Source organism: Podospora anserina, chromosome 7, assembly GCF_000226545.1.
Source record: "Podospora anserina S mat+ genomic DNA chromosome 7, supercontig 1".
Taxonomy (NCBI): domain Eukaryota; kingdom Fungi; phylum Ascomycota; class Sordariomycetes; order Sordariales; family Podosporaceae; genus Podospora; species Podospora anserina.
This window is the reverse complement of record NW_001914854.1, coordinates 2276964-2287633: the sequence shown is the minus strand read 5'-3', so window position 1 is coordinate 2287633 and position 10670 is coordinate 2276964. Positions and strand designations below refer to the sequence as shown.

Below are 10670 nucleotides of genomic sequence, written 5' to 3'. Positions count from 1 at the left end.
GAAGCCCCCAACTTCAACAGCACACACACACAACAGCACACACACACAACAGCACACACACACAACAGCACACACACACACAACAGCAACACAATATCTTTAGCTATCCTCCTACAACACTCGCTCACTCAAGTTCCTCCATATCTCTTCCGCTCACTTATCTTTCCTCAATCACTAAACATATGCCTCGACTTTTCTATACCATCACATTTTCCCTCATTCGCCCGCCTTCCTCCCCACCACCAAAAAAAAGACCTTTCTATATCCCTCCACGAAAAGGCCCCTTTCCATTTCCATCCATCCCTATTCCCGCTTATTAAAAAAAAACCATATCTCGCTCTCCTCACACGTCCAAGTCTCAAAAAGACAACAAGACATCCAATTACCCCCTTCCTAATTAACCCATCCTCCCTCTCAACAAACAATACCCACCTTTCCCTTCCTTATTTCATGATTGACTCATTTCGCCACCCTCTTAAAGGCCAACAGCTCGCTCAGACTCGCCAGCGGGCACCCATGCTTCAAAAAGTCATGATTCAGCAGCTCCTGCGCCGACGCCCTGCTCTTGACGTCAACACACAGGCACACCGACAGGAAGGCCTTGAGCTCCTTGCTCAGCTTCTCTGGCTTCTTCAGCCTCGGCGTCCCGTTCGTCGCAATCAGATACAGCGCCTTGAGCGGCTCCTCGTTCAGATAAGGCGGCTCGCTCTCAATCATTTCAATCGCCATGATGCCCAGCGACCAAATATCCACCTTGGGCCCGTACTCCTTTTGCTTCACCACCTCGGGCGCCATCCAGTAAGGCGTCCCGACCATGGTCGCTCGCTTGGACTTGGTCTCGGTGAGCTTGGCGCAGAAGCCGAAATCAGCTGGACAAAAGTTAGCACATAATTGCTTTGACTGACAAAGAGCACTGAAAAAGAAAGAGGAAAAAAAAACATACTAATCTTGACGTTACCCCGAGCGTCCAAAAGGACATTGTCAGACTTGATGTCGCGGTGAATGATGTTTTGAGCATGCAAATGATCCAAACCTTGGCATGTCTGTATCCCATGTTAGCACTCATCCGTCCCTCCATGCTCCCCAATCAGTCAACATACCTCAAGGCAGATGGTAGAAATCTGCTCCTCCGTAATAACAGGGTTGTTCTCAATAACATCCGTCAACGCACCACCCTCCATGTACTCCATCACCACCCAGAGCTCCTTGTCGTTATCCATAAGGAAGGCATCCAGGTAGTTGACAATGTTGGCGTGCTTGTTCTCCTTCATGACCAGAATCTCGTTCACAATCAACTCCTTGCGGGGCTGGTGAGCCAGATCCATCTGCTTGATAGCGACACGGTCGCTACCGCCGCGGGCCTTGAGCTGCGACACCTGCGGAGCGCCTGGTCGTTGCGAGATGATCTTGGCCACGTAGACGGACCCGGACGCACCCTGGCCAATCTTCTTTTGCTTGGAATACAGCTGGTTGGGATCGTGGTTGGACACAACTTCCCTCAACTTGGCCATAACCTCATTCTCAGACATGGTCGACATGCGAACATCCTGCTTGCGCTCTGTCGCGGGAGGCTTAGCTGTCAGGGCGGCCTCGGCAGCCTTGACGGCATCATTATTTGGCTTGGCAACATTCAGGGGCTTCACGGGGGCGGGCAGGCGAGAAGCCTGAGGTTGAGGTTGTGGTTGCCGTGTGGCAGCCGCCGAGCCATTCTGGTACCGCGAAGGTTGAGCCTGATCAGGCCGTGGTGGTAATCTTTGTTGGCCGGACGGGATTTGGCCAGAGCTGGGCTGCTGTTGCATGGGAGGGCGAGAAGCAGAGCTGCTTGGTGGAGGCGGGGCTGGTCTCTGTGACTTGAGGGCCTGTCCCTGTCCTGGAGCCTTGGGGGCAGCCCGGGATGGGTTGAATCTATCGGTGGCCGGTGGCGCGCCGTAGCCACCACCGATTTCTTGCTGCGCCAGAGGAACCTTGGTCTTGGGAAGCGACGCATTATAAGCCTCCTGCTCCCGGCGAGCCTGTTCCTCCCTTTCTCTCAACTGTTCTCGTTGTCGTTCCAATTCTCTGTATCGTTGTTCTTCCCGCATGCGATCGGCCGAGATGTAATTTGGTGACACGTTCTGGAGCTGCTGCATGGGGGGTTGCTGCGGCTCGTTCGGTCGCATTTGCGCGTTCGGGGTCGTCGAGTATGATGCGGGGCTACGCTGTGGTTGGATGGGCTTGGTCTGTCTCGGCGGCGCGATCGAGCTCCCGCTGCTGGGATAGCCAAACTGATCATTCTGCATCATGTTCGGGGAGGGCGTCTGTTGGATGGGTGTAGGGTACTCCTCGGGGTTCTCGGCGCGCTTGGCCAAGTCGGAGTAGAAGTCGAGGACCTCAAACACGGCCTGGGGGTTTCTCTCGACATCCTCCTTGGTGATGGCTGACGAGTTGAGTAGTCGGGTCCATTCTTCCGGAAGCCCGGTGAACTGGCCGGTGTGAGGGTTGAAGCCGACGTGTACGGCGTGTGAGAAGTTGGTAGGGTTGCTGACGCCGCCGGGGCAGCGGGCGTAGATGCAGTCGATCCATTCGTACAAATCATCGTCACTCTTGACGCAGACACGCAGTGATCTCATGCCATTTCCGTCGTCGTCGCCTGGCGGCCCGACGTACTGGTTGGTCAAGTGCCGCTTGATCTCGAAGACGGGGTCGCCGTTGTCGTCTTCGACTCGGCCAACACTTACAACATCGGATAGTTGAATCTTGTAGAGCTGCTTGCCGTTCTCGTTCTTGTGGAAGTCCAGAATGTCCTTGCGCAGGATCAGGTATCTCTGCTTCCACTGCTGGAAAGGGTTCTTGCTGGGAAGGCCAACAGGGCCCTGCTTGATGATGGCGAGTCCTCCGGCGCCTTCCATGGTGTTGGATCCTTGTCGGGAGATGGGGAGGGCTATGGTCGATCCGCTGTAGTTGCTCGGGACGGGGGAGTTCAGGCTCATGGAACTCATAGACCCAGGGAGGTTGACATTCGGCATCAGGCCCAGGCGAGGCTTCTCTGACGGAGGTTTGGGGGCAGGCCCTGGGTTCATGAACTGCCCGTTCGCGTAAACACTATATAGGAGAAAAACATCAGCTTGCTTGTCCTCCCCCCTGGCGGGGTCTTTTAATATTAAAGAAAACAGGCGATGGAGTCCATGGCGAGCAGGGAGCCAGCAATCAGACAGGCCCAGCGGGGTCAGGTCGCAAGCTCCACCGCTAATAGGGTGTTTCTCTGGGGAACGGCAGCGCAACAAGATGATCCCGACGTGCTTCCCACCCATGCAACCCCGGCCCTTGTGGCTCACAGTGGACAGTGGACAGTGTGGTGTCCGCGCCCGGGGGCCTGGACAGCTCACCCACCAGCAGGCAGAGGAGCCGTGATTAGAAAAGAGGGACAGATGAGCGGTGGCGTCGTGGAACATGCATACCTGTTGTGCATCGCCATGTCGTCGTCGATGAATATTATTACAGCGACTCGAAGCAGGAGTCGTCGTCAAAGTCGTCGTCAAAGTCGTCAAAGTTAATGTAGGCTTGCGTTGGCTGAAGGCAGGGTCTCTTTAGCGATCGCCAACGGTCAGGAAGGGTAGGAAAAGGGGGCAAGGCTGGGCGCTGGCAACAACCTAGTCGAGACAGGAGGAAAAAAAGACAGTGCGGACTTACCGATGTCAACGAAACACGACCCGTGATGCTTCGCAATGAAGATGAGAGACAACTTCCACCGGCAGCAGCAACTGCAGCACCGCGCAGCGCGAGGCCGAAGGGTGTATTCTATTGCCAAGCAGCCCAGAGGATACAACTTGCGACGTCCACAGCAGTCGCTTGCTTGCTTGCTAGACGTTGTTGGCTGGGATTCTCTCGTTGGAAAAGGTGGAGATGTCCACGTCCGAGTCCAAGTCCAAGTCCAAGTCCTAGGTGACGGATGGGCGGTCAGTCGGTCAGTCAGTCGGCGAGGTTCTGTGCTGGCGCCGTGCCGTATATTTCGGGTGGGCGTGCACTGAGGTGGCTAGTGAGTAGGTAGCGGAGGTAAGTGACGAGATGTTGTTCTTCTTCCCCCAGGCGATCACTCGGTAAAGCTTCCTCGGGCAAGGCTCCCAGCAGTGATGCTGCGTGCGATACAACGGGGGGAACCAGGTGGGAAGGGGCAAAAAAAAAGATCCTGGGATCGTGTTCACAAAGTTGGAGTCGCAGCAGACGAGACGAAAGAGACAAAGGTCGGTAGGTGTGGTGGTAAGGTACGGTGCGATAGAGAGTCGGGTGTGCCTGTGGAACCACGCGCTGTGGCAGCATGGGGGGGGTAAGTGCGCTCGCCCTCACAATTCTAAAAAACCAACTCCATTCGGCCGCTAGAGCTCTTAGACATGTACCTCTATTCACACGTCTTCTCTTTCATAATAAACAAGTACAGCGCTATCTGACTATCCCCAGGACCCCTGGTCTGGCGGCCCTTCGAGACATTGAGGGGCACCCGACCACAAAGGATTGGCCACCCTAGGCGCGATTCCCACTCGGAGCACCACACACACATGGCGGGCTTGCATGTTTGAGACTTTGGAACAATGGAGACACGGCCCCTTCACCTCACCCAGCAGCCCGTCAGTTGCTGAAGAACCTCTTCCCCAAGATAGGTACGCTATATATCTGCAAGTCCCGCCGGCGGCATGATATGTATCGGCCTTGATGCCGGATATAACCGAGAAAGCTGAACATGCAGTTGGTAAGATTTTACACCTACGTCCGGTATATTCGATCTAATGTGCCTTGGGGTCGTCGAAAGAACCTCACCCGCCGCAGCCCTACCTAGGTCAGGTTCCTCCTCTGCCAACCTTACCTTCTTACAACCTATATCCCAGCTCAGGAGGTCCCCCTCCTCCCTCCTGGCCACCGGCCCAAGCAACCCACTCAAGCCAGGTTGGAGCCTTTTATTTTTTTCCAACCATGTGTAACTTCTCCGGGACCTCCTTGCCCCCCCCGCCTTTCAGCGACAGATCCAACGCGGATATCACTCAGGCCTGTTGTTGGTGAACCAACAGCCGCCTTGAAGACATTACACACACACACACACACACATATATAAACCTCATCCATCACAGAAACAAAAAAGAACCAAGCGCCTAATTGGGAACCTCTTGCAGATCACAAAGCAAAGTCACCCCATTTCTTGAGGATCTGCTGCACTTCCCCCCCGGCCGCCGTTGGAAACGATGACAAGGCCCGGCTTGGCAAGGGTTCAGTCCTTCATCTTGAACAGAAGCTCTCTCATCATCGCGGGGCCCAGTGACAGCGTTGCATTTTGCCTGAGCGAAAAAGGTATGCGCCGTTTCAGGATCCTCCTACGCTCTTGGTGGTGATCATAGCCCAGGCAGGGGAAGCATCATCGGTATGTGTTTATGATTTGAGCACCCACCTAACGGACACTGTTAGCTAGATACATACCATCCAAAGTGAATTGTAAATGTCATGCTATTCTACAGGCTGTCCAGCCCTAGTGAAGAAACAACCTTTTTGATAGAGAAACCAGCTGCTCAACATGTCGTAAGAAAAAGCAAAGAATAATGCACATCATAACAGCATAACCAACCCTTCCCTCCCCCCATCGAGTCAAGTGGTTTATTAGCCGCCGCCTCCAAAACCTGAACCTACCCTTTCCCGCAACCCGACGACTCATGCCCGTTGTTGACTCGTCTCATCCGCCATCCCGCCACAGGGATCGGAAGAGAGAAATCTCATCCCGTAAAAGAAGGGGTAAACTGACAACTCTCCTCCCATCAAGTGATCAACACCGAAACGATGCCCTCTCCCGGTGGAGATAAGGGGTCGACCCAACTGTCGCGGAAAAGAACAAGAGAGGAATAGCCAAAACAACCGGCTTTGACATGGGAGAGAAAAAGAATATGCAACAGAAAACATGTTTTTCATGCTGATCGGGAATCGTTTCCTTGTCAAACAAGACTTTTAAAACGCCCCGTTGGCGGCCTCTCTCGAAAGCAAAAGCTTCGACCTCTGCTTGTTTCCCTTTCTTCCTTGCGGGCAACGTCATCTGGGTGTCCATGTCGATGTCGAGTAATAGCTAAAAAGCTGCCACTAGTAGTACCGTTCTGGCCCAAGGCCAAGATAGACAAGTCCCATATTACACCACCAGCAAACAGGTACTACGATGTAGAAGAACAAACATCTAGATTCCAAAGTGTCCAACAGCCATCTCTAAAACACCTTGCTAATCTAACCCTGCTTGCTTGCTTTGCTTTGCTTGCTGACCGCCCCCCACTATCAAACCCTTTAAACTATTTTACAATTTTTCTTCCTCAGCCACCCCCTACCTCACAACAACCTCAACCTCCTGCTGCCCCTCGAAAATCGGCAACTCCCCCTCCACATCCTGCCACGTCTTGGTCCCCTCCACCAGCGCCTTGATCGCCGCAATAATCTTGTCCTCCTCCGCCCTCACCTGCCGTGTGCTGTCCCGCTCTCTCAGCGTCACCGTCCCATCCTTCAGAGTCTGGAAATCAACCGTGACACCAAACGGAGTGCCCAGCTCATCATTTCTGCTGTACCGCTTGCCAATGCTGGCAGACGAGTCGTCAATCCGGCTGGACACGCCGGCCGACCTGAGCTTCTGGGAGAGCTTGCGGACCTCGGGGGTAAAGTCCTTGTTGGAGGAGAGAGGCACGATGAGGACCTTGGTCGGGGCGACGGCCGGAGGGAAGGAGAGGACCTGATGTTACAGAGTTAGTTTTACACGAGCTCAGATCGGACTGTTAAAAAGTTAACTCACACCACGGGCCTCATCACCACCCTCACTGGCTCTGGTCCAGTAGTTGTGCTCCATAAGAGAGTACAGAATACGGCCGATACCAAACGAAGGCTCAATCACGTTGGGGGTGTACTCCCTAACGTTCTCAACACGCTTCACCCACTTGATAGCCAGCAAGTCCTTGCTAACCTCCACCTTGCCGTCGTTCACACCAGGCACGTCAATCACAACCTTGCCGTTCTCCTCCAGCTGCTTCACAAGCTCGCCACGCTGCTCCTGGGTGGTGGCCAGGAGAGCATTCTCAATCGTCTTGCCGTCCTTCTTGTAAAAAGGACCAAAGTTCTTCTTGTCAATCGCAATATCCCACTCCTCAATAGTGATCGGCTCCTCCAGGCGCTGACGCACAACAAGCGGCGCACCAGTCTTCTTGGCGTGGACGGACAAGTCGTACGCGCTGCGGTCGGCACAGCCAACGCACTCAACCCACCCGGCCGAAGTGTGAAGCTCAGCATCCCAGCAGTCGCAGGCGTAGTGAGCCATCTCGTTGTCCATGTGCTGGCGGAAGCGGATCTTCTTCTCGTCGATGCCAATCTTCTTGAGGAAGAGGAGGATGCGGGCGAGGAAGTAGCCGAGGGTCTCGTTGTCGACGAGGCCCTCCTTGACGGCCTGACCGATCGTCTGCTTCTTGACGACCGTTGACCCGGAGAGCTGAGTGTGGCGGTCGAGGAAGGCGAGCTCGACGTCGGCCACCTCGTGGAAGCGGGCGTGCTTCTTGTGGCCTTCCGGGTCGACAAAGTGCTCAATCTCGGCCATCAAGAACTCGCGGACACGGAGGAGACCGGCGCGGGGAGAGATTTCGTTGCGGTAAGACTTGCCAATGGAGGCAGAGGCGAACGGCATCTGGCCCGTGTTGAACTCCAAGAGCTTGGCAAAGTTGAGGAACTGGCCCTGGGCCGTCTCCGGTCTCAGGTAACCGGGGAGGTTGCTGCTGGGACCAATTGAGGTCTGGAACATGAGGTTGAAGGAGACGGGAGGCGTGGGCTGGAGGCCGGTCGCGGGATTCCGGAGATCGTGCTTCTTGATCAGCTCGCCCAGCTGCTCACCGTTGTAGTTGTCAATCTGAGCCAGAATCTCCTCGTACTCCTTGACCACGGCATCGTCAAGCCTGACGGCCTCAACACCGCCCTTGTTCTTCTTCTTCTTGGCCGCCTTCTTCTTGTCTGTCTCTTCCTTCTCCTCCACCTTCAGGCCGCGGGCCTCCTTGTCGCCCTTCAGCCGCTGCTCGAGGATGTCCTCGACGAAGTGGTCGGCACGGAGGATCTCGCCGTTCTTGGGGTCCTTGCACATCCAGTCGGCAAACTTGTCGACGTGGCCGGAGGTCTTGAGAACATCGTGGGGGGTCAGAACAGTGCAGTCCACCTCGAGCATGTCCTCCTCCAGGATAAAGTGCTTGCGCCAGAGGTCAATGACATTGGCCTGGAGAGCGCAACCCGGCGGGCCATAGTCGTAGAGGCCAGAGACGCCGCCGTAGATTTCGAACGAGGGAGTGTAGAAGAGACGCCGCCTCAGCATGGCGTCGAGGGCGGCCCTGTCGAGGGGCTGGCCCTTGAGGGTGGTGGCATCTGTCGACATCTTTTCGGGCTTCTTTTTGTTGATCTGCGGTATCTGGAACTTGAGGCGCGGGGTAGAGGGGGCAAAGGCTGGACGGTGAAGCCTACGGAGAGGGGCTACTACAGATGTATAGTTGTTGTTGGAGTGGAGTGGAGTGCCAGCAACAAGTGGTGAAGACAGGCGGCGGGTGAGGATGAGGGACAGAAGAGGCTTCATTCCCCCAATTGCAAGTGTTGGCCTCGTCCCCCTCTCAGTGAGTCACGGTGGCCGTTTTTCTAAGGCACTCCTCTTTTTTTTTTTTTCGAGACCCGATAGATGAAACCCAGGAAACGGCTGCCACAGCAGGGCACCACACCAGCCATGGCACGGTGGATGCATTCTACGGCGAGACACTGTCCGGGGCTTCAGGGTTGGAGGGGCATGAATCAGCGGAAATTCAATTAACCGCTATTTCCAAGAAGATGTGCCCCTCACTGTCCCGCCTTCTGGATTTCGATGCACGGACCCGTTGAGAACCCTGTGGGCTGCCCGTCAACAGTGAGTGCTGGGGCCCCCCCGGAGCGCATGGATCAGCAATCGATTGCAGCCAGCCGTCCAAATTTTTTTTTGGAGATTCCCAATCGCTATCAATCAACCATCGCCGTCACCATCGCAAAACCTCTTCGACCAATTCACCCACCACCGCAAACAATCGCCAAAATGGGGTCTTCACGCTCCGGAGGGTCTTCCCTGTCCCTGAAAACGGGCAACAAATTGAGACGCAAGCAAATGTACATCGAGGACAAGAAGATCGCCAACAAGGCCCGTCACGAAGAGCGCCATCGCCGCAGAAGAGAGGAGGCCAAGAACCCCGAATTGAGAGAGGAAAGACTTGCCAAGAACCAGCCCGCGAGTATTGACAAGAAGAGAGTGTGGGACGATGTCGACGACGATAGCTTGGGGGCACAGGTTGATCTGGCAGCTTTGAAGCGCCGTCGCATGGAACAGGCCGAGCTTGCCGCTGCTGCTGAGGCGGATGCCGCGATGAAGGATGACGAGGAGGAAAAGGACGACGAGGAGGAAAAGGACGACGATGCCGACAGCATGTTGGATTCCGACTCTGAAAACGACGGGGAAGACGACGAGGAGCGCGAGGAGAAGCTGCAGAGGAAACGGGCGCAAAGACAACCGAGCATTGCCCCTTCGACGACATCAACAAACCTTGATTTGACACCAGATTCTCTTACGCGGCAGTTCGAGCACCTCTTCAGCGATGAACCTCCCCCGATGCCCAAGATTCTCGTCACCACCTCGCTCAACGCGACGATACACAAGGAGGCCGAGGAGATCGGCGCCATCTTCCCCAACTCGACCTATATCAGGCGTAGCGGTCACCGCTGGGGTCACAAGTACAGCGTCAGGGAAATTGCAAAGTTTGCAAAGAGTATGTTTTCCTCTCTACCTCTTTCCCGTAAGATCGGATGCTAACACGCGACAGACCGTGGTTACACAGCTCTCGTCGTCGTCCACGAGGACCTCAAGCGTCCCCACCAGATGAGCATCGTACACCTCAACAGCGAAGATGCCGCGCCAGGACCTACCCTCACCTATTCCATCCGCAACTACCTCCCAGGAAAGTCTCTGTTGGGCCACGGCAACGCCACCAACCACTACCCCGAGCTGCTCCTCAACAACTTCAAGACACCGCTGGGTCTCCTCGCCGCCAAGTCGATGAACACGCTTTTCCCAGCCAGACCTGAGTTGCAGGGCAGACAAGTCGTAACGCTGCACAACCAGCGCGATTACATTTTCTTCCGCCGTCATCGTTATGTCTTCCGTGAAGCTAGAGCCACGGAAAAGAATGTCGTCACGGCAGAGGGCAAGGAGATGGAGGGTATGCAGGGCATCCGTGCTGGTCTTCAGGAGATTGGCCCGAGGATGACGCTCAAGCTTCGTAGGGTTGATAAGGGGATCGGCAGGGCGGGGAGTGAGGGCGAGGGTGCGCTCAAGTGGGAGTGGAAGGCCAAGATGGAGAAGAAGAGGACGCGCTTCAACTTGTAGACAGGAGGCGAAATTGATACCCGTGGTTTTCGTGTATACTCAAGTAGTAATGAATGGCCATTTGTTAGGATTAATTTGTGACTATGATATTTTGACTATTTATTGGTTTTTGTTTTGTAGCCAAGGTATGGAAGCATTGGGATGTTTGAAAGGGTGTAAGCCAACATCATTTCCCTCTTGCTCTCGCCCATGCCCGAACCCCCCCCCCCCTTGAAGATTTGTATCCTGGATTTTCCGGAAACGCCTTGCCCAAATTTTC

The 10670-nt window shown here is 55.0% G+C and overlaps 3 protein-coding genes across 3 annotated transcripts, besides 1 other annotated feature; 1 reads left to right on the top strand and 2 right to left on the bottom strand.

Annotated features, from left to right (window-relative positions):
• Nucleotides 1-459: 459 nt before the first annotated feature.
• Nucleotides 460-3290, bottom strand: PODANS_7_8380 (uncharacterized protein; the record flags this gene model as incomplete). Its single annotated transcript, XM_001908163.1, has 3 exons — nucleotides 460-869; nucleotides 944-1043; nucleotides 1101-3290. 3 exons carry the CDS (start codon nucleotides 3288-3290, stop codon nucleotides 460-462), a joined length of 2700 nt encoding a protein of 899 aa, XP_001908198.1.
• Nucleotides 641-821: a repeat region (rgion duplique sur le chromosome 4).
• A 3032-nt stretch (nucleotides 3291-6322) lies between the features above and the next one.
• Nucleotides 6323-8587, bottom strand: PODANS_7_8370 (uncharacterized protein; the record flags this gene model as incomplete). The annotated part of the gene is made up of 2 exons (XM_001908162.1): nucleotides 6323-6721; nucleotides 6782-8587. The coding sequence occupies 2 exons, from the start codon at nucleotides 8585-8587 to the stop codon at nucleotides 6323-6325; spliced, it is 2205 nt and encodes a 734-aa protein (XP_001908197.1).
• Nucleotides 8588-8866: 279 nt separating this feature from the next.
• Nucleotides 8867-10411, top strand: PODANS_7_8360 (uncharacterized protein; the record flags this gene model as incomplete). The annotated part of the gene is made up of 2 exons (XM_001908161.1): nucleotides 8867-9794; nucleotides 9864-10411. The coding sequence occupies 2 exons, from the start codon at nucleotides 8867-8869 to the stop codon at nucleotides 10409-10411; spliced, it is 1476 nt and encodes a 491-aa protein (XP_001908196.1).
• Nucleotides 10412-10670: the final 259 nt, after the last annotated feature.